Genomic DNA, 22,706 nt, shown 5'->3' on the forward strand with positions numbered 1-22,706 from the left:
GGGAAGTGAAGGCGTGCTGGGATGGGGAAGGGAAAGAAGGAGACAGAGGAGCTGCTGGGAGGGGAGGGTTTTCCGCGGCAGAGCCTTGGTAGGAAGACAGGTGCGGGGGGCAGGTGAGCTCAGGCTTGTGCGTTGTATCAGTTTGAGACTGAGACGGGAGGGTGGCTGGGTGGGTGGGGGAATGTGCAGGCTGGACCATGCAGGGGCTGCTCAGAGCCCAGAAGCTCGATTTCCTTCTGTGTGTGCCTGAAACAGCTGAGGTTGAAGAGGCCGATGGACTACGCTTCTCCTCGACTTTGCTCGGCAAGAGGCAGGGCGCATGCTCCTGATTTGAGGGGGCCTTGTCCTGATTCCCAATGTTAACACGAGCTATCAGAATTTTTGTTAGTCGGGACATCAGTTTGCTCTTTACCCAGGAGGGTGAAGCGTATGGCTCAGGTGTCCTAAAATGCCAGCCTGTCCATCAGTGACTGATGAAATGGGAAAAATAAAATTAATGTAGTTTTTCATAAAGCAGAAGCTATGTAAAAGAACTGTTTTTCATTCCGAGATTATATCCTGCCTCAGTTTTTGGTGTTAAACTTTCCTTTTTTTAAAAAAAATGACAGTGATTATAGATGGTGGTCATATTGTTTAGGTGGTCATATTGCTATTAGCTATGTAACAGGTGAATCCTGGAAGCTCCGGGGTGGAAATTTATCTCCCAGTTATGGGAAGTTCAAAATGAGTGGTACTGGTTAGTGGAGGGCCTTCTCCTCTGGGACGTGGGCTCCTTCCATCTGTGGTTCTGCTCTCCTCCTGACCCCGAAGTCCTGAATGCAGCCTGTGGATAGAAAAGAAAACAGAGGCTATATGGGGCCAGTGCTAGTGGCACTGACCACCTTTTCCCTCATTCTGCTGGCTGGAACTCGGTCCCAGGGCCACATCCCACTGCTAGGCAGCCTGGACAAGAGTCTGCTGTGTCCTCAGGAAGCAGAGGAAACATTCAGAGTCAGGGTCTGCCCCAGTGGCTGTTTTTGTTACAGTCCTTACCTGGCACAATAGACAGTGGCCAATCAATTCTCTGTTGGCCTTCCTAATTTATTTCCATTTTACTGGTTTATAAAATCCAGAAGTCTGGAAACTACTGTTAGTGATAATCCAAAGGTCATTTCTGTGGAGTCCTGGAAAATACTTCCTTACTTGAGACACTTCGAAACTACCTAAATGAAAGTGCACTGTGATGTTCTCTTTTTCTCCCTTGTGACGAGCTGAGGGTGAGCAACGTCACCTGTAGGCCAGAGAGAGCACCAGTTTGAACAGAGGTGTGAAAGCGTGGCGTCTTTCTGGCCTCTGCACTATTTTTGAATGAGGAAGATGTTTCAGGGTTTTGTTTTCCAGCCTTGTGCGCACATGTCCCATATATGGAGTGAAAATGAGATTAACCAGAGATTCATTTCACAAAGGACAAAAATAAGCAAAATAATTGGTTATGCCAGTGAGAGCCTGAGAAGATTTTTTTCAATCCAGTTGTATCCAAAATAGCAGAGGACTAGTGTTTCTTCTAGGAGACGTTGAGTCTGGTGGCATCTGCACAGAGGGGAAAAATAGGCCACCGTGACCTAATGCTCCAGATTCAAGAATCTTTAGTCATTTCTGAGTGACACAGGAGGAGAGAGAGTCTTGCTTTAGGAGGTTTATGGCATCACTCCTCATGGGTCCTAATTCCTGTGTTTGATCTCTTTCAGGTTAGTCTGAATGATTCCCATAATCAGATGGTGGTGCACTGGGCGGGAGAGAAGAGCAACGTGATCGTGGCCTTGGCCCGAGACAGCCTGGCGTTGGTGAGGCCCAAGAGCAGTGATGTAAGTATTGGTGTTGCTCTGGGCGCTCCAGTGTGCCGACCACATGCCCTTTTCTAATCCGCCGGGGTTATCGTGCCAGAAAAAACAGTGGGAAACTGGAGAATGGATGGGATAAATTAGGCGATGGGGAAGAGAATCTAGAGAATAATACATCTCCCTGATTTACCGAACACGGGGTGGTGCAGTCGGTGTTGCAAAGAGCTGCGTACAATGTGTGATTATTTTTGTGAAGTGATAGGGTAGGAGCTGGATCCTTGTATCTGCTCAACAGAGTGCCAGAAGTGCGCTACTGGGCAGAGCTGCCCCTCTGCAGCGGAGCCCGATGGCGGTGCACTGGTCTTTCCCACGTGCTGGTCGCTTCTCACCGGTCCCAGTGGGTGAGATGTTGAATCGGATTCAATATTGCTCATAATTCTTATAGCTCATATTCTTAATTTCCACAGCTGCCTTCCTACGATGTTTAATACTTTAGGTGCTTTGAAGGCATGAGACCAAGGGTCACAAACTCAGAGGCCTGTGAGAGGCCAGGTGGGCAATGGGCAGGGTGACGCTGCCTCCACATTTACCACCCTCTTTACCTCCTTGAAGAAAATGGTCTCTCCCATTTTTCTTGGAGTGTGTGGCCCTCTGGGACAATATGTCATTTTCCTACTTTTAACAGAGGTGCAGGTTTAAGAAACCTTCACCTGGATCTTAATTTGAGGGTGGTGGTTGGTAACTTGGTCTCAGGGTTTGAGAGACGCTAGGGAGTGGAAGGGACTGACAAACTGGAGAATAACCGCCTCTGAGGGCGCTGCTGTTAGCGGCTCTGGGCCCTGGTTGCCATGCAGGGCCCAGTGTTGCCAGGTCTGATTTATCAAGAGAAGCTCCGAAGTCTGGATTTTTATGTGAAAACTGTTGAGTCTTACAAGTTGGCAGCTAATGTATAATTTTTACAGACACCGTGTGGGCCAAGTAAAACATCCATGAGGGCCAGGGTTGGCCGTGGAGTCCCAGCCGGCAGTCCCTGCTCCAGAATGCCCTTTGTGGGAGCAGGAACGGTCTCCGCCTTGGATCAGGGTCTGATGTGGTGACGGAGTGAGGCTGTGGACCGGAAAACATGCTATGGGCCTTCGGTCACTGTGCTCTGGCCGGAAGAAACCTGATGAATTTGCTAGCACTGTTACATCATCCTTAAGGACGCACTTGTAATTCGTGGGTGTAGATTTGGTCTCCGTGAGGTCCCTCTCTGTGTATCCACGATCTGGGCTGGATGTGCTCTGAGGCAGGTGACTGGAGGGAGCCTTAGGGGCTGATTTCTAGTGGGTAGAATCGGGGCAGCCACAGACAGGGAGGGCTGAAGAAGGGCTCTGGTGATGTCTAGCTTTGCCCAGGGGGGTGCTGAGCAGTGGCAGGTGGGAAACCGCTTCAGCTGACAGTAGTCTGGGTGTAATGCTCTGGAGCAGGGCTAGACTTGTTTGGGGCAGTGACTTTGGCCCACTCGTAAGTGCAGTCAGGGTTTGCAAGCACAGATGGCAGCACACGGATGCCTGTTGGCCCTGTGTATGTATTCAGCATAGTTATTGCCCATAGGCATCCCTTCTGAGCACAGGAGACTGCTCTATGCCCTATGGTGTTGAGGAATCCCCAGGGTTTTTATGCACTTAAAAAAATTATGTTTCCAGATAAAATTTTTTGCAAGATAGGTAGAAGACCCTAACCATTGTTTTATGGTTTTTTGCTGGACAAACAGGAGCCTAGAGAAATTAAGTGACTCAGCATGTCTGTGGGAGAGTGGGGGCTTATGAGAATTAAGACCCCATCACAGACTTGGTGTGTGAGGATGTGGTGTTGCTAGGGTAACCGACTTGTCTGAGTTTTAGCCCTGAAAGTCGCACATCCTGGGACCTCCCTCAGTCCAGAATGGTTGGTCATCCTCAAAATTGTCAGTCTACCCAAAATGAATTCTCACTGTGTGCACATATTTGAGCCTAACGTATTAAGAATCCATTGAATATTAGAAGTGATGAACTGTTCTGGAATGAAATATATGATAAGATTAAATAGGAAAGAAACTTCATGCTTGGAGATAATAAGTGAATGGCAGAGATTTCCCCCATTTGTATACAAGCTACATTGAAGAATTGGCTTGTGGAACTGCGATGTTCTGATATGAAAAGTTAATGCAAAAATAAATTATGACTCAGGCAGGAGTTGGTGGTGCCGGAGTAGTAACAGTCCAAATTTTCTTTAAAGAAGAGGGAAAGCGTGGTTCCTAAGGCCCCATCAGCAGTCCAGAAGGGAGAGGACCTATACAAATAAGGAGCTGTGTGAGTGTTGGAGAATGGCCAAGTCAAGCATACTCAGTGCATAAAAAAGGGATGGATCTGGAAGCTGAAATTCCAGAAGGTTTGCTCTTACACAGAAAAAAAAAATGAATAATGTCCTGATGAACTTGTAGCCGGTGTGATTCTTTGAAGAATGGCTCCTGCAGGACCCGTCATTTTCTGTGATGAGTCTGGTAGATGAAAGGAAACAATAGGTGTTATTTTGACCCTTCCCACCTCTGTCTCTGCCCTCTCCTGACATTTTACCATGTAATCAGGTACGGAATTGGCCAAAGGGCTGTCCAGAGATAGTGTCCACCAGAAGATCAGAAGCAGCCAGGGAAGGTATCAGGAACGGTAGGACTCACTGCCCTTGTACCCAGAGTGAGGTGACATTATGATGGGTGCCTCTCAGGATTGACTGGGCAGCAGGACCTATACTTGCTAACAGTGCAGAATTTGGTAGTCTGTGGAAGCTCGTGTCTAGCTGAGCCTTGGCTCTGAAATCAGAATGCCTGGGTTTGAATCTTAGCTCTGCCATTCATTAGCAGTCTGACCTTGAGCCAAGTCATTAACCTTCTCTTGATCTTCTTATCTATCAACGAGATGGTAATTGTAGAACCTTGCTCCCTGGGTGTGGTCTGTGGATCAGCAAGCAGCCATGGGTATTTTCTGGCAGCTAATTAGAAATACAGAATCTCAGGTCTCACCCCAGACTTCCTGAATCAGAATCACCATTTTGACCTGTGTCCTGCCGGGTGATTGGCAGGTGTATGACAGTTTGAGAAGCACTGGTGTAAAGCACGTAGAACAGAACCGGATACAGAGAGATTTTCTGTGCATTTTAACCCTCTTCCTCACCGCCCCCTCTCCCTGCTCTTTCCCTCCCTCTCATTTCCTCCTCCCTCCCATCCACCTCCTAATTATTATCATACGGTTTTGAAGTACAGTGGGAGAGTTGAAAACTGGTCAATTCGAAAGACCGTCTTTGTAGGTAAGACAGTGGTCTAACTACCAACCTAGCAACTGTTGGCAGTTGAGTAACTCCTCTGCCCTGTATTTCACTCGTTAGGGACTAGTGTCATATCTAGATCAGAGACGACTGATTAGCGCAGAAACCTGGGTCTGGATGAAAAACCAACTGTAGAAGCACAAGATGAGCGAGTACAGGGTGTTTGGCCAAATTCACCTGGAGGTCACAGAGGGCAGTGAGTCATAGCCTAGTGCCGCTGTGAAGAACAGCCAGCCCGAGCCAGAACGTACCCGTGGGGGTGCCAGGTGGAGACCATGAGGCATCAGCCCACTTGGCATTATTGAACACTGGCCTTTTCTGGGTTCTTCAGTGTGGAGGAAAGTAGATAGCTGTGCATGGCCCTGAACTTTGCCCTGTGGAGCTAAGGGTCTATGTTAATCAAATAGGAATAAGAATTAAGATTGGATAAAAGTGTTGTGTTGGAATTGTTCAACCTGGAGAAGGGAAGGAAGGTGGATGAGTAATTTACAGGAGCATTCAGGCATAGGATGGACCCTTACATACTGACTCCATGTCTATGAGGTGTAAGACCCAAAGAGATGGGTTTGGTTTACAGGTGAGAATTAAGGAAGAGCTTTTTGGTCATGAGGGTTGTCGTAGCTCTGCGTGTGAGATGGGAGAGGTATGGCTGAGGATCTCGGAGAGGCTCTGTGCTCTGTGCAAGTCAATCTTTTGTCCCTGCCGTCCAGCACTCCTTCCACTGCCTGGCACGTAGATTTGGAGTATGACCTTCCCCTTTAACAGAGAATCAGAGCACATAGAAGAGAACATTCTCCTAGAAGGTTAACTTGCAAGAGGAGAAAGACAACTGGACTTGGAGTTGGAGGAGCCTGTTACAGTTTTGTCACTTAGTCGCAGTATGACCTTGGGCTAGTCATTAACTTCTCTGAGTCTTAGTTTTTATTCCCTCTTAATGGAAATCATGATTCACTCAGTCGCTTACTGAGTCATTCCCTTCACTCTCTTATTCATTTATGGGACACACTCATTTACTTGCTCTGTGGCTTATAGTGATATTTATTCATTCCTGAAATCTTTACTGAGTGTCTCTGGTGTTTCAGGTACGCTGAGGGAGGCAAAGGAGAGACTAACTCAGAGTTTTTAAAGATGAAGAGAGAGAATGTATACAAAAGAGTGTTGCGTACTGAAAAATGCTACCCTAATGTGAATTTAAGATCACATTTGGGCCTCTGCAGGGGTGACTCACAGGGGAGTGTGTCAATTTATGAGATGTCAGAGCCAAAAGAGGCCCGCGTTCCCTTTTCTAGAAGCCGTTAGTTTGCTCCATATGACTTCTGAGCCTAAAAGGGATGCTTAATATCCAGTCTCAGCCGGGAGAACGGAAGTGAGAAGGAACCACTTTGACTTTGTACCCACTCCGATTGTCTGCAGACTCTCAGCTGCTGGGTTTCTGAAGCCTCGGCTGTGGCTGCCCCTCGCTGCGTGTTTGGTAGCTGGGAACACAGGCCATGTTTAAGCATTTTTGTTCGTAGCAAGGTTTCTTCTGCTGTGACCTAGGTTCTATCTGTGCTCGTCTCCAACCTTGACAGCTAATAAATATTAATGACCCGCGTGTGTTCTCAGTTCTCTTGGTACATACCTTGTGTAGTTCATTGTTTACATGAGGCCTTGTTTACAAACATTTACATGTTTACAGTGTGTCTAAAGGCCAGGTCTTTATCACTCTGGTGCCTCACACAGGACCTGGCTCCTGTGAAACCCTCAGCACACGTTTGCTGTTGAGTCAAGGGGCAGTGGTGGCAATGCCCTTTCTGGGATTAGTCCTGTAGTTCCCGTTCTTCTTGGGATTCACCTGTCATTTTTCTTTAATGCTTACCCCACTTCTAACTAAGTATTGGTAATATTATATTCACCTATCAGGCTTGTTTTTAACCCTCTGATTCTGTTAATTTCCTATTGCATATAGTAAAGTCTGGGTACAAGATATCAGACCGCTTCCATGCTACCTTCCATTACCCGAGGTGCAACGGTGTTGAGATTTCTGCTTTGGAGGCGGGTGGTTGGGCTGGACTCCCTGCTGCTACTTACTTTCTCTGTTTCTTTGGTGCATAACTAAGCTCACACACAAGCCCCTGTTGCTTTATCTGTAAAATGATTTTAATAATTGCATTTGCACCTGAGCTCCTTTCTTTGGAGAGGTTGCTGTAGTATCTGGCACCTGGTAAACAGGCCGTGAATGACAGTTATTGTTATGTTTCAGTACTGTGGTTACTACATGGCCAGAGACCCGTTGGCATGTGCCTGGCTGCTGCTCTTCCCTCCCACACTCAGGATCTCCTGTGCTGTGGAATTAGGGGACGCGAGCGCTGGAGACGGGATTCTGGTGCCCATCCATGTCACCTCCGTGCATGTTTAGTCACTTAGCACTCTTTCTTTTTCATCTCTTGGGCTACTCCATTGAGACCCAGGAGGGTTTTCTTTTTTCAACTTCTGGAATGCTGTAAGATCAGAACTTCTCAGCAGAGGGATGAGGAGTTAGATTACCTTTGGGGACATGTCAACAGATGGCCAAACAAATTCTCAATTCCTTCCTCTCAGACAACCACATTCTCTCTGCCTCTGGATGTAATTTGTTAAACACTTAACCCGGCCGTGGTCAGGAGCTTATCATTGTTTCCATCCGTTTGTCTCCCCCTCCAGGGACTTGTCCTGGCTTCAGAAGAGAGGCCTGTGTATTCCAGGCAGCAGCGGCTGTGGGGCTATCACGCTGTCTGCCCCCACCTGTTTGGGGACAGGCATAGAGGTGCCCTGCTCCTCTTTGTGGATTATCTTTCCACGTCTGTCATTTCATGGCCTCCGGGACCTATTGGGAACCATGTTCAGGATCTAGGGCAGGACCTTTCGAAGTGAGAGATCTTTCTGCCGCATTTCTCACCTACTCTTCTCCTTTTTCCTCCCCTCCTCTGTATTGCAGGTGTACGTGTCTTATGACTACGGAAAGTCATTCAAGAAAATCTCAGAGAAGTTGAACTTCGGTGTGGGAAATAACAGCGAAGCTGTGATCTCTCAGTTCTACCACAGTCCTGCGGACAACAAGCGTGTAAGGAAGCAGCTGTGCTGCATGGTGTGACTTCGTGGGGCTGTGTTTTGGGAAGATGGCTGTACTAAAGGGGGCCTGGGAGATGGAGCCCTTTGTCGTCTCTGCAGCTGACTGGTGACTTGTGGCTGGTGACAGTTTTTCTGCTAACCTGGGAGTTTGTGACAGAATACAGTTCTCAGGGTGGAACCATATATAACCAAGCAGGTCCAGTACTGGCCAGGCAGGATTTCTAGACAAAGGGTGACAAGTTAAAGCACAGGAAATCTGCCAACTAATAAATTGCCTGACTCATAGGTGGCAACAGTGTTACCAGGTCCACGGGGACTTAGATTGCAGTCTAATGCATGTCTTCCAGGGTGGCTGCTGAACTCCTGTCTTCATTGGCATCACTAGTACGTGTGTGTGCGCACGTGCGTGTGCATGCTCGTGCGCTCGCACACCCCCCTCTCTCCAACCTATACCGTATAGAAGTGAACCGTGGAGTCAGATGCTCTGTGCTTCCGGATTTGTTTTCCCAGCTGCCTGGCCTGGGGCTGTGTTTCTGCGGTAGAACCTGGCAGTTTGATTTGGAGGAAGCATGGACTTGAGATAGCCCTGGGCCCCAGGGAGGTGCGGGGGTTTGGGGGTGGGTAGGAATCAGGCAGCCTGCAAGGCTTTCCTGCTGGTTAAGAAGGGAGCATTGCATCTGATTGCTTTCTTCCCCACTCTGGTGATCCCTGGCTCATTTCCAGGGTGGGAGGGCTGCCTCGAAGGATGCCGAAAACTCCTTGGTAGCAAGAGTTTTCTGAGGTCAGAGTAGGGGCTGCTCTTTGCTCATCCAGAGTGGACTAAGACAGGGAGACCCACAGGGTCCTCTGGCTAGGTGCCTCTCAGTGCTGGCTTCTCAGGTTGCCTGTGGTCTGTTAGCAGGAACTGTATTCAAAATATTGAGCCACTGGAATGGCACTGACCAATCGGAACAGCCCCAGTCTGGAGGGAGCTGGTCCTGAAGGCCACCCTGCTGGGCCAGGCATTAGCCTTTTAGTTGCTGGATGGTGAGGAAGTCCTGGGGAAGGGGCCAGGCCTTTGGGGTCTTAGGAGGGGCCCCTCAGGGTTTCTGGGAAGCAGCTATTCACTAACAGGTACAGGAGCAATTGTTTTTTTAACAGCTAGAATAGTTAGTACTGGTACATACTGGTTAATACCAGCCCTGCCTAATAATCTCAAAATGGAGTGGGAGATAGGAGCAGACTCCCTCTTAACTAACTCCAGGGTGACAGAGCAACTTTTCCTCCTGTGATGGAAAGGAAAGAAAAGGCGTTGGAGGGGATTGGCTCTGTAGACAAGACTGCCAGCCTTTGCACCACTCCCCACCCACTGCGCCGTGGCCAGGCAGGTACTCAGGACTCCCAGAGCTGGGGGGAGCCCCTGTTTGCTTTGCTCTTGGCTCCTGTGAGGTGAGGAGCCCTACCCCGGGTTCAGCTCGCTGGCTGTGTTGCATCTCCCGTGGATCATTCTGTATGCCCCTGCCTCCCAAGAATCAGATAACACTGGGGTTACTCATGTCGGGTCAGGTTGTACCTATCTATTATTATCGTCATTATCTTTACACCTTGTCCCCGGGCTAATGCTTGCTGAAGTTGTGGCCTTGAAACCCCTCTGTTGTGTCTCTGCGGTCTCCCTCTTGGGCTCCATCTCGCCCCTTCTCACCTCCTACCACGCAGCACAGATGTCTGTAAGCAGGTTCTGTCTTCCTTCCTGCTTGTCATGGGTTGTGGTGAGCAACTGCTAAAGCCGCACGTCCGAATAGTCAGAAGACAGGAAAGATGATGTGATGAACTTGCAGGGGGAGGTTTGGTGCAGGGAGAGGATGTGGGGCTATTGGAGCATTGGGTCTGGAGAAGGAGCAGGGCAGTGGCCAGAGCGTTGGCAAGAGGGAAGGAGGATGGGGGATGGTTGCAATGGGGAGTTTCTAGGAGCTGCAAGGTGAGACGGGAGCAGCTTGCATGCAGCCTGAGTGCCGTCCACCTTGAGGAGTGGTGCATCTTGGGTTTCTCACAGTGGAGTTGCCTGTGTTTTACAGTTGGTGGGAAGACTGAGGAGAGTCTGCCTTCTTGGAGAACTTAGTGACGGTTGCACCTTGGCCCTGGGGCAGGCTGAGTGAGGTTAGGGATGCAGCATTCTCTGAGTTTTTTTTTTTTTTTGAGGAATATTAACCCTGAGCTAACTACTGCCAGTCCTCCTCTTTTTGCTGAAGAAGACTGGCCCTGAGCTAACATCCGTGCACATCTTCCTCTACTTTATATGTGGGACGCCTACCACAGCATGGCATGCCAAGCTGTGCCGTGTCTGCACCAGGGATCTGAACCAGCGAACCCCGGGCCGCCAAAGCGAAACGTGCGCACTTAACCGCTGCGCCACCGGGCTGGCCCCTCTGTTGAGTTTTTAATTCCCCGGAGGAGGCGCCTCGCCCTCCCCAGACTTCTCAAGAAGGAAGTGATGCTCTTATTGTGCCGCTTGCTTTGTTACCTTTGTCTGCTGGAAGGCAAATTGCCCCGCCAGACTACCACTTCCTGAGAAAAATCACACAGGTGCTGGCCCTAGGCCGGTCACCTGTGTGAAGTGTTAGGTAGGCTGTCAAGGAGCGTGATGTGAAATGACTGTTAGCAGCTGCTCTGAAAGGTTCCGATGTCACAAAAGGGCCACATGGAAGCCTGGGGGGTGTGTGCCTGTGAAAGGGGAGAGAAGGTACTAGTTAGTCAACTAGCTCTGGTCTAGTGGCCTTGCCATGTGATGGTGGCGTGGTTGTGGGGTCCGGTGCGTGTTTGCATCTGTTTTCTCCTTAAGCAGTGTCTCACTTCCTTCTCTGTCCTCTGTGTGCTGTCTCCTGAACCAGTGTGCAGCTCTAGACACCTGGCAGTTCCACCCGCCCCCTAGCACACCCAAGATCAGTCAGGCACTGTCTAAATGTCTGGGACTCTTTTAAAAAGGTCACTGAGTGTATAGTTGGCTTCATAACCTCAGCAGAAGCAAGAGCTGATCCTACATTTTTCCAGGCAGAGATTGGTCCTGGGTCAGTCTGAAAGACAGCTCTCTCTTTTTCTGTTGGTTCCCACCGCCTAGAGGTATGGTCCTCCATTGCCTCCGCTGCCCTTCCTCCTCTCATTGTACTCTTGGTGTCTCCACTCAAAACTGGAGGATCCCTTATGCTAGCTTGGAGATAAATTCTGTAGCTTATTTTGTTATCTTTCCAGAGGTGTTTGTATTTTAAGAGGAAACATAGCTTTAAGCTAAAGGATGAAGCTCCTCTGGAATATTATGTGATTGTGCATGGGGTGGAGATGTGGGGGTCGGTGAGGATGCTCCTGAAATCATACACTTTAGGAAGCACCTAGTAGGCCAGGTCTGGTCTGCTGGCAAATCCGTGGGGTTGGCCTTGAGTGGATTTGATAGCCAGGCAGTCTAGGGACTAAAAAGCAGAGTAGGACCTTCTGTGCCTTCCTGGTATGTGCGTATATGATGCGGTTCCATAACAGCATGAAGCAACACATTCCTAAGTGATGGATGGAAGCTGACATGATGAGAGCTGGAGGATTAAACGAGGTTGGTTGAAAGCAGTGAAGTCTTCACGGGGTATTTGGGATTAGGGATGGAGCTTCAAAAATGGGCCCGATGTCAATAGCTAGAGCACAGTTGGTGGGAGCCCTCGAGGAGGAGAGAGGCGTGGGCAGAATTCAAGGCACGTGCGTGGTTTCTTTGTGGGCAGTGAAGAGATTCACTGGAGGGGCTGGAGGGTTGGCACTGTGAAGCTTTGTGATACCGGTCAGGCCCCGTCTGATGGAGGAGTTTTCTATTTGCCTCGAGGTCTGTAGGGAGCCATGGAAGATTCATTGAGTAGAGAAGTTGCTGTGAATAATGTCTTTTAGAGAAATGTTTCTCCTGGCATATGCAGGATGGACCGGAAGGGAAAGATTAGAGAAAAGTCAGAAAAGGAAGCATTGTGCCAATAGAGGCATGAAGTTGCCCAGTCACTCAACCAACCATAATATCACCCTGTAAATACTTCACATCCTGCTGGAGCCTAGAAGATGTGAGGATGAATAAAACCCAGTGCCTACCCCCAATTTGCTTATAGTCCCTAGTAGGGGCATGGCCCACATTAGCAGTCTTGGGAATAAAAAGGAAACAGATTGTGAAAACATTTTAAAGGAAACCGTAACAGGGTAGGCGGCTGATTGAAATCGAGGGCTGGAGGAAGGCAGTGGAGTAAAAACCCAACTCCGTGGGTTGTGAGGCCGGGAGAAGGTGGAGCATGGCTAGACGTGGGATGTGGGAGGGAGAGTTGGGTTTTGGTGGGAAGGTATTGAAGAATTTGGTTTTGGATGTGGTGAAATATCCTGGCATAGCAGGGTGGAGATGCTGAGAAAGGTAAAGAGGTAATGAAACTAGACTCTCCGGGAGAAGTCAGGGTTAGACTGTAGATTTGAAAGGCATGGAATGCTGGTTCTCGGAGGCACTAGTTGAAGCTGTGTGGAAGGATAAACCAAGTCAGCAGCAGAGGATGGAAGAGTAATGAGGTTACGGGAAGGTGAGGAGTGGACGAAGACAGAGGAGCCAGCAGATGATAATCAAGGACAGAAAGGTCAGGGGTGGGGGATGAGGGCTGAGATGAGTCAGTGTCTCAGAAGGCAAGGGAAGAGAGGGTTTCCAGTAAAAGCTTACAGAGTGGATTAATGAGGAGCCCAATGGTACAATGTAAGACCTGTGAGTTCAATTCAGGAAATGCTGCCTTTTTGTTGGAGGGAGAGAAGTAAGGATTGATGAACTGTTAAGAGATGGCTCTGAACCAGCCAGACACTGACGTCAGTGCTGCCTACTCCTGGGTCACTGTGGGCAGTTAACCTCTCTAAGCTTGTGTCCGCATTAATAAAAGAGGAGATAATATGTAACGTGTTGAGTTGCTGTGAGTACTCGGTGGACTAAATGAGATGCACAACTTTCAGCTCAGTGCGTGGCACATGCTAAGTGCTCTTGAAAAATTTTAGCCAAAAAGTCATAAACAATACAAAGCCCTGTGACTGGGCACATCGTTTTTAGATTCTCAAATGTGAGACTGCAGAAAGCCATGGAATAGATTTCAGGAAAAATCTTTTCAAACTGGGAACACTCCCTTCCCTGATAACCAAGATGCTTTCAGAGCGGGAAGATGGGCTAAGTTATTTCTAGGGAACACTTTTATGCCAAAAATGATGATGGTTCTCTTCACATCGTAATTGTTTTTATAGCATTGCATTTGCTTATAGTAGCTTTTGCTTTTGAAACATTTACTACCCTTTAGAGTTAGATTTAATTAGGCTTCTACAGAGTTTGGAGTTTTATAGTAGATGCTGTGAAGGAAACACAAGAGAAAGGACACATAAAACATGTTCCTGGGAAGTTTACAGTCTAGATTTGGGGGGAGAATGAAAAATGAATGACATGAAAAGGAGCAAGAACATATGAAAGCAGGATGCGAACAAGTGCCAAGTATTCGTGTCCGCCGGAGCTGTTAGACGTGTGGAAAGGGGTCAGCTGAAGGGTGAGCTGCATTGGGTGGAATCAATTAGGGGAAGTGTCCTTGGACTGAGTCCTTTGGTTATTGGTTTCTAGGATTTCAGTGACAGGTTGTTGCTGGAGCTAGGTCCTGCTTGCTCTGCTTTATGGTTCCCAGTGGTCCAGCGAGCCACTCTCGTTCTTCTGGGAGCAGGGGCTGTCCTCCAGATCTCTCGTGTGCATTCAAGGCCTGCCGTCATCTGTGCTTTGCAGCCTTATTTTCCAGTCATTTCTCTCAGGCCCTCAGGATGTCATCAAACCCACGCTGTATTTTTTTTTTTCCCTCTTTTGTTCCCAAACTCACACTGCTCCAGACTTGGAATGTTCTTTCCCTGTGGAAATCTTACTTGCCCTTCAAGGCCCAAATCTGCCATGGAGTCATTTCTGATCTCCCAGCCAGAACTAATGTGTAGTCTCTGCTTTCATAGGACTCTGTCCGTGGTCTCTCATCTAATCTCATTTTCCCTTGAGTTACCGTTACTTGTGAACCTCTTTCTCCCACATTCCATTGCAAGCTACGTAAGAGGAAGGAGCCTGTGTTTTCACGGTGGCGCCCCCCGCGTCTGGTCCGTGGTGAATATTCAGTGCATGTTCGTTAGTTAAGTTGAGTTGCCACAATCCTTTCCCCTGGAGAACTCTCTCGATCGGCAGTCGCTCTCCAGCCAGGCTCGACCACAGTCACTCGCCTGTGCGGAAGCAGAATAAGGTGAGGGCCCTGCTCTCCAGTGCTGCTTCCCGCTGTGCCCCAGAGTGAGTCTGCCAGCCCCAGGGGCACCTGGCATAATGGCAAGAAGGAGACGCCAATCTTCCAAGATGGGTGTGGTCTTAGGGGTTTTCCTGGAAAGGCCTGTCAGGATGCAGGCATAGACATCAGTCCCTTCCATGTGCAGCCAGTCTGAAGAGCAGGACTTCTTTGACCCTGCTTCCAGTAGCCACCCTGTAACTGAGACCGAGGGACTCGCCAGGGGGTGAGAATGGCCAAGTCAGTTGAAAGAAGTAGAAAGGCTTGACTAGCTTCATTATACCTGGTTAAAGGAGAGTACCATGTGGCTCACCCCAGCCCATTGCTCACCCGTCCCTTGACTTCACTGTGCCTCTATGAGTGGACACCAGCATCTCTTCATTGTCAGGAGGTGGTGAGAAAGCTTTGTGGAAGTCCTGCCAGCCCCTGGCACCGCGTTGGTGGCGGTTGGCCCCCTGCATGTGCGTGCACTCAAACACTGTTGGGGGGCATGAGCTGGGAGGCTCTGGCCAGGTCCTGCTCTGAGCTCACCTCTTTTCTCTTTGCAGTACATCTTTGCAGATGCTTATGCCCAGTACCTCTGGATCACGTTTGACTTCTGCAACACGATCCAAGGCTTTCCCATCCCATTCCGGGCAGGTGATCTCCTTCTGCATAGTAAGGCTGCCGACCTTCTCCTGGGCTTTGACAGGTCTCACCCCAACAAGCAGGTAAGAGAGCTTCCGGAACACAGTGGGAGGGGGCTCCTGGAATTTTCTGTTCTGTCTGTGTGGACTGCGTGTCCTTTGAGTGCCCTCCCCCTGGTCTCCCACCACCGGCTTAGCCTTTTTGATTACTGTTTCATTTCCCATGGCTAAGGAAAAATAGATCCCCTGGCACTCTCAGCCTGTATCCCAGCCGAGGAGCGACACCGAGCACTTGGTGGGCCCTGTCAGTTAAGCATCGTGGTCTTCTCGGTGCACACGCACCTGTGTTAGTCCTGGGGGTGCATCGAGGCTCTGGAGTTTAATCAGAGAGAGGGAGGTAGAGAAGTCTGGAGCCTGAGTTCTGCTGGGACCTCTTGTGGAATTTCCGTTCTCCCTTCCCCATCCTCCACTTTAAACATGCTTTTGCCTTCTGTTTATTTGAAGTTACCATTAACTTTAATATTCTTCCTTAGTGTGTGTGTGTGCACGTGCATATACTATAAATGTGTGTATTTTCCTTCTTTAATCCATATTCGAAGGAAGGGTGAGAGATGGGGAGAGAGACTGAGGAGGATTTATATCTCAAGGTTGAAACTTGCCAAATCCAAGACTGTTGGTCTGGCATCATCCTGCGAAACCTGTAGATCATGTAGGATTGGATTTATGATGGGTTTTGAATGGCTTTGCTCCGAGGAACCTGGGAGCATTTTTTTCTCATTTGCAGGTCCTTTAACCGAAACATGATCTGGTTACCTTCACTGCCTTGGGGAGTAACCTAAGTATGGGCTGGGTCAGTTTACCAGTGTAGGTGGATTATTGTTATTTTTGGTCTCCTGCTTCTCAAGGCAGGGTCTCTAGGGCCAGAGGAACCTCCGGTTATGTCTTTGCAAGTTGAGGGGCTTTGGCCGAGATCAGCAAGTTAATTCCTCGTGGCCGCGCCCTGTGGACTCAGTTGGTTCCCTTTGGTAGTCTTCTGCACTTAGCCGGTGTCCTCTCCATTCAGCTTTAATCACCGTGGCCTGCTCTGGGGTTTTGAAGACACTGTTTCCCAGGCAAGAAGTTCCGAGTATAACACTTTTGTTTTTACTGTCATCAGAGGGCTAGTCTCGAATGAAATATAATTTCTAATAATCTGTAAACGGAAGACAAGTCACAGTCATTTTTCCTTCCATTTGCTATTGAGACCTCAGTAAGTTTGGAGAAGAACTCAAAGGTGCACATCTCTTCTTCCCTCCCTGCGCTCGTGTGCACTGGAGTAACCCAGCCGGCTCTGGTGACCTCACTGCCTGTCTGCACAGGCAGCCTGTTGTTTAAGGTGGGGCTTCAGAGGGAGTTTGATGGCGATGCCCTTCAGGTTGTGCAGGCCTCTTGCATCATGACCACGTCTTGTCCTTTGGTCTTTGCAGCTATGGAAGTCAGATGATTTTGGCCAGACCTGGGTCCTGATTCAGGAACATGTGAAGTCCTTTTCTTGGTAAGTCGTGCCAGCTAAGAAATATGCATGACATAATCTCCTTTCTTCAGTCCTAGCTCCTTCCTGGAGGACAAACCTATCCTCAGCTGAAATGTGAAGCATTTGGTTCAGGAAATACAATTTCCAGACCTGGGAATTAGAGCTGCAAGTATAACAGACTCCTGGGGGTGGGGGACGAGGGTGTGAGGAAGGAAGGTGATTTGTGAGAGGAGTGACAGAGCTCTTGCAGTTTTCAGTCCCTCAGGGAACCCAGGGAATCGTGAAGCTTTTGCATGTGTTAGTGTTTCTAAAGACGATCATTTTTAGAGCATCATAGCAGGAATGGGGATTTTTCTCTCTATAAAATTCATTCATTTGTTCATTCACAACATTTATTTTAGTGTCTGCTGAGTATAAAACATGCTAGATGCTTTAGGGTGTAAGAAGTTGAATAATTTATGGATGTAGTTATTAAGGAGATTGCAGTGTAGGAGGGAAGAAAAGACGTTTTCTGCAGATAACACACATTAGGAGAGAAGCACGGAAGTCGTGGACCTAGCGTGAGAAGCCAGAGGAGGGACGTATTCCTTCCAGGTGGGAGGATCACAGACAGCTCCATGGAGGAGGTTGCTCGTGATCCAGGATGTGCACAACAGGTAGGGTGTAGCTGTGTGGAGGTGTGCAGGACAGGAATTCAAGATGAGAACAGAACGACCAGAAGCAGGGAGAAGGTGGCGCTTGGGCGGGGAACACTGAGTCTTATTTTTGGACGGTGTGTTGGGTGAAGTTTAGAAAGGGACGTCGGTATCGGAATCTGTAGTGCCCCATAAAGGAATTTGGACTGAATTCTGGAAGCAGTGGGGAACTGTTGTAGGTTTTTGAGAAGGAAAGTGAAATCATCAGGGCCGCACTCTTAGAAGTACAGTTGTTTCTAGTCCTAGTTGCTTCTGATCTTATCCTGTTACAGGGATGCAGTCTGTAATCTTGAATCTGAGTTTGTACGTGTGCAGGGGAAGATGTGGAACAGACTCCAGGAGCGGACTTGCTGTGTCGGTGGGTCACTCAGCCCATTCACACATAGCAAATTTGGTCTTCACCACCCCACATCAGCTCCGCCCATATCTTCCGTGTTTCAGTTTCTAGTTGCTCAAGCCAAAACCTTTGGGTCATCGTTGATTTCATGTTTGCTTCTTGTTATCAGGAAATACTGCTGGCTCCACTTTCAGTGTATATCCAGGATCTACTGCTTTACTCCAAGCACCATTGTCGCTCGGTACTCATCCAACTGGTCTTTCTGCTCCACTCTTGTGCTTCTATAACTAATTCTCAGTACACGGCCCAACTGATCCTTTAAAACAGGTCAGATCGTGTTGTTTCTCTTCTTTGAACCCTTCACTATCCATCATCATTTCTCTCAGATTAAGTGCCACGTACATTCCTACTATAGGGCCTTTGCACTTGCTATTTTCTCTGCCTAGAATGTTCTTACCCAAGATAGACTTATTGCTACTCTCTTACTCATTTGTCTGCTCAAATAACACCTTCTAAAGGAGGCCTGTCCTAAGGATCATATTATATTTTTTTAATTTTTATTTTTTTGAGGAAGATTAGACCTGAGCTGACATCTGCCACCAATCCTCCTCTTTTTTGCTGAGGAAGACTGGCCCTGAGCTAACATCTGTGCCCATCTTCCTCTACTTTATATGTGGGACGTCTGCCGCAGCTTGGCTTGGCAGCAGTGCATAGATCCATATCTGGGATCCAAACCTGCAAACCCTGGCCCGCTGGAGCGGAATGTGCAAACTTAACTGCTGCACCACTGGACTGGCCCCCTAAGGATCATATTAAAATTGCAGCTACTCCCCTGCCATTCCCAATTTGCTGAACTTTGATCTATTCTTTTTTGCATAGTACTTGTCATATTCTAATATACTATATTATGCTTATTATTGGTTTTTCTCTCTTCAGTAGAATAAAAGCCCCACAAAGGCAGGGGCCTTTGTCTGTTTTGTGCACTGATATATCCCCCGTGGATGAAGCATTGAAATTGTAACTGTGGTAGAGATTGCCACATTTTCTTTTTTTTTCCTTGTGTTTTCTGTTCCAGTTTTATTGGGAAACAATTGACATCCATCACTGTATAAGTTTAAGGCGTGCAGCATGATGGTTTCATTTACATGTATTGTGAAATGATTACCCAATAGTTTCTGCTAACATCCATCTTCTCATATAGATAGAATGAAAAGAAGAAGGAAAGAAAAATTTTCTTCTTGTGATGAGAGCTCTTAGCATTTACTCTCAAAACTCTCCTGTGTGTTACACAGCAGTGTTAACTGTTGTCATCATGTTGTGCATTACATCCCGAGTACTTATTTATCTTATAACGTGAAGTTTGAACTTCTGGCCGCCTTCCTCCAATTGCCCCTCCCTCGACCCTCCACCTCTGGTAACCACATGTCTGATCTCTTTTTCTATGAGTTTTTATTCTTTTTTAAGATTCCAGTTATAAGTGAGATCATATAGTATTTGTCTTTTTCCAAATTTTCCATAGAAAGGGTCAAATTTTGCACTCATCTCAACAATATAGGATTGTGTGTCTCTCCACAGCCAGTGTGTTAGGTAAGAAGTTGTATCTCAGTGTTGTTTTAATCTGCATTTTTCTTATTACGAATGAGTTTGAGCATCTTTTAACCTGCTTACAGGTCATTTTTATTTGTTTTTTTTTTTTTTTTTTGTGATATGTCTGTTCATGCCCTTTGCCCTTTTCCTATTGGATTGTTAGTCTTTTTTTTTTTTTTTTTTTTTGAGGAAGATTAGCCCTGAGCTAACATCTTGCTGCCAATCCTCCTGTTTTTGCTGAGGAAGATTGGCCCTAGCTAACATCTGTGCCCATCTTCTTCTACTTTATTTGTGGGATGCCTGCCACAGCATGGCTTCACAAGCGGTACATAGGTCCGCACCTGGGATCTGAACCGGTGAACCCCGGGCCGCCAAAGCAGAATGCACAAACTTAATCACTGCACCACTGGGCTGGACCTTGGATTGTTAGTCTTTTTATTGTTGATTTCTAGCAGCTCTTTATATATTTGAGGTTAGCCCTTTGTTTGAGGTATGAGATAGCTTGTATATGTGTATTCATTTATATTTCCCAGTCTCTCATTTGATTTTTATGTGTATTTTTAGTCCTCATTAAATGTAATGGCCCAACAAGATAATAGATACTGTCTGTGCTTTTTTTAGCTCTCTGAAGAGGAATGTCTCTGAGTTGGTCTTGCTTCCTTAGTAATTGGGGACAGTGAAGATGGAGGGAGCACAGGGAGGAGCCTTACAGCTGAGTGTCTTTGGGCCCCAAAGGACTTCCTTTTCGTAGAGGGCAGCTGTTTCTGACCCTTCTGTTATTTTCCTTGGGCAGACATTGTAGAGTCTTAGTGAAATTATAACCACAGTCTTATCCAAGTATAACTTCTACCCAAGGAATACCATTAGAACTTTCTTTTGTTTTATTTGAATTTTAAAGGGACAAATTGCTCTTTTATCTGTTTAGGGCACCATATATTAAGAATGCAAACCAGCAGGATTACTGAATAAGGGAACTTCACATTTGGGACTTTGTATGTTGTGTTTTCTGTCTCTGTGTAGGCATGCAAATCTCTTAGGGGAGAGGACTGGCCTATCTTATTTTATTTTATCTTTCTTCTTCTTCTCCCCAAAGCCCCCCAGTACACAGTTGTATATTCTAGTTGCAGGTCCTTCTGGTTGTGCTATGTGGGACACCACCTCAGCATGGCTTGATGAGCAATGCCATGTCCATGCCCAGGATCTGAACCGGTTAAACCCTGAGCCACTGAAGCAGAGCATGCAAACTTAACCACTCAGTCACGAGGCTGGCCACAGGCCCATCTTATTTTAGATAATTGCATGTCTAGTGTCAGGGAATTTCAAGCTGTGTGGGGGATTTTCCCCTAGGATTCCTCATAATAAGTGAGAGTGTTGTCTAACTTCTCAGAGAGTGATGGCATACATGTGTTCAGCAGCGCTTAGAAAGCAGGCCAGTGTCAGAGCTCTGGTGGAGGGGCTCAAGGATGCCCTGTGGAGCATCACTGAAGGCTTATAAGGCGGATGAGCCCAGATGAGAACCGATGACTGTGCTCAGAGATAGAGCAAGCCCTGGAATTCCCAAATGAGGGCAAAAGAACAGGAAGTAGGTGTGAACGAGTATAAGAAGTGGAAGGCTAGCGATTGCAAAGTTCAAGAACTTGGAGGTGGAGTGGCTGTCCGAAATGGGAGGTCCTAGTATGGATTATGGAAGAGAATTGGGATGAATGTCACAGCTCTTTCTACCTCTAGATGTTGGCTGCTGCTTTTGGCAAGGCAGGAATAATAGAGGGGAACTTGGTCTCAAAATATCTGAATAAAGGTCCCTTCCTCTCTGCCTTTTTAAAAATATCTAGCAGCCTCGTTTTAATTTGCATATCCTCTGGGGTAGAGGAAGCACTTTAATCAGTACTTCTAATTGTGGAAAAGAAGAGAACATGCCACCACCCCCGCATACGTGCACACAGAGCATCTGACGACGAACACTTCGTCTCCCACATTAGAACCAAGGCCGATGGTTTCTCCAGCGCATTGCTAAGACTCCAGATTGAAGGGCAAAAGTCAAGTCTTTTGTTTTCCTATATCTTATCTCCGTTCTTCCTTCCTTCCTCCCTTCCTCCTGCTTCCCACCCTCCCTCGTTGCTTTCTATTTTTTTGAGAACATGTTCTTGACAGTACATCTTTGAAGGAATTTTATATCATTACCTTCATTATCCTGAGATCCAATTGTGCTTGTGGAACTGGACAAAGACAGTCGCGTGAATGAGTCCTTCTGCCTATCGTTGGGTCCGCACTGCGTCCTCACTGAGAAAACTCTTCCTGAGTTTTCCAAGTACTTTTCCCTCTTGCTGACTGGTCTCCACGGCCTTGCTGTTCTTAGAGTGTTGGGAAACCTGGGGCCGATTAGTCATCCTCCAAACTGCTGTTTGCGGCCTTATTTGGGGGAACATCAGTTCAGAGATCCTTCTCCAAGGAAGTTTGACCTAGTCACTCTGCAGTTTTTGGTTTGGAAGCGCGTCTGCGATTATGGTCCAGGGATCCAGTGCGGCAGGGATCCATCAGCTGGGATTTCTGGAGGGTAAAAAGAAATACAAGACATGGCCTTTAAAGGCATCTGTACTCTCTCTAGGAAGCTCAGACAAACATGTACGGTGAACAGTCTAACACTGAATAGGAAGCACCTCTGTGGAAAGTAACGAGAGTGATTCAATATCCACTCATCCAAAGCAGCTTTCTACCTTCGTTAGAAACTCAGAAAATTCGTATAAAAACCTTGAAACTGAGTGCTGCAGAGAAGCATCGCTAGTGTTGGGAGAAGGGAGAAAGAGCACTGGGGGAGGCTTCCTGGAAGAGGGGACCTTGAACTTGACCTCGGAAGATGAGTGGGATACAGGTGTGCACACGAGGGCCTCCCTGCAGAGGCTATAGTGTGGACAGAAGCGCAGAGGGAGAAGTGAGCTCTGCATTTCTGAAGGACAGCAAGGGGGTCTGGCTGTGCTGAGAAAGACTTTGTGAAGGAGCCTCGCGGGAGATGAGTTTGCACTGGCAGAGTGACTCCTGACTGCACACATCGGTGACAGCAGCATGAGACAGAGAAAGGGCTGTGTCCGTTAGAAAGATCAGGCTCGCTGGTTCCTTGTGTGGTTTCCTGTAGAGCTGTTCTTCTGAGAATATAGCATCCTGGGGAAACACTCTCCTTTATTCCTCTGAGGTTCAGAACTTGAGGCCAGAAACTTGCTGACAGCCTCAAGCGGTTCATTGCTTACTGATCCTTTTTGTTTTTTTTTTTTAAGATTTTATTTTTCCTTTTTCTCCCCAAAGCCCCCCGGTACATAGTTGCATATTTTTAGTTGTGGGTCCTTCTAGTTGTGGCGTGTGGGACGCTGCCTCAGCATGGCTTAATGAGCGGTGCCAT

General features: G+C 47.6%; 1 protein-coding gene across 1 annotated transcript in view; it reads left to right on the forward strand.

The window, feature by feature from the left end:
- The window catches only part of SORL1 (sortilin related receptor 1), a 158,616-nt gene that overhangs the window by 15,399 nt on the left and 120,511 nt on the right, over window positions 1-22,706 (forward strand). Inside the window, exons 2-5 of the mRNA XM_023645011.2 lie at window positions 1,728-1,844; window positions 8,119-8,244; window positions 15,106-15,267; window positions 16,650-16,717. Of these exons, the coding sequence (XP_023500779.1) occupies window positions 1,728-1,844; window positions 8,119-8,244; window positions 15,106-15,267; window positions 16,650-16,717 (473 nt within the window). The remainder of the gene's footprint in view (window positions 1-1,727; window positions 1,845-8,118; window positions 8,245-15,105; window positions 15,268-16,649; window positions 16,718-22,706) is intronic.

Source organism: Equus caballus, chromosome 7 (assembly GCF_041296265.1).
Source record: "Equus caballus isolate H_3958 breed thoroughbred chromosome 7, TB-T2T, whole genome shotgun sequence".
Classification (NCBI taxonomy): Eukaryota; Metazoa; Chordata; class Mammalia; order Perissodactyla; family Equidae; genus Equus; species Equus caballus.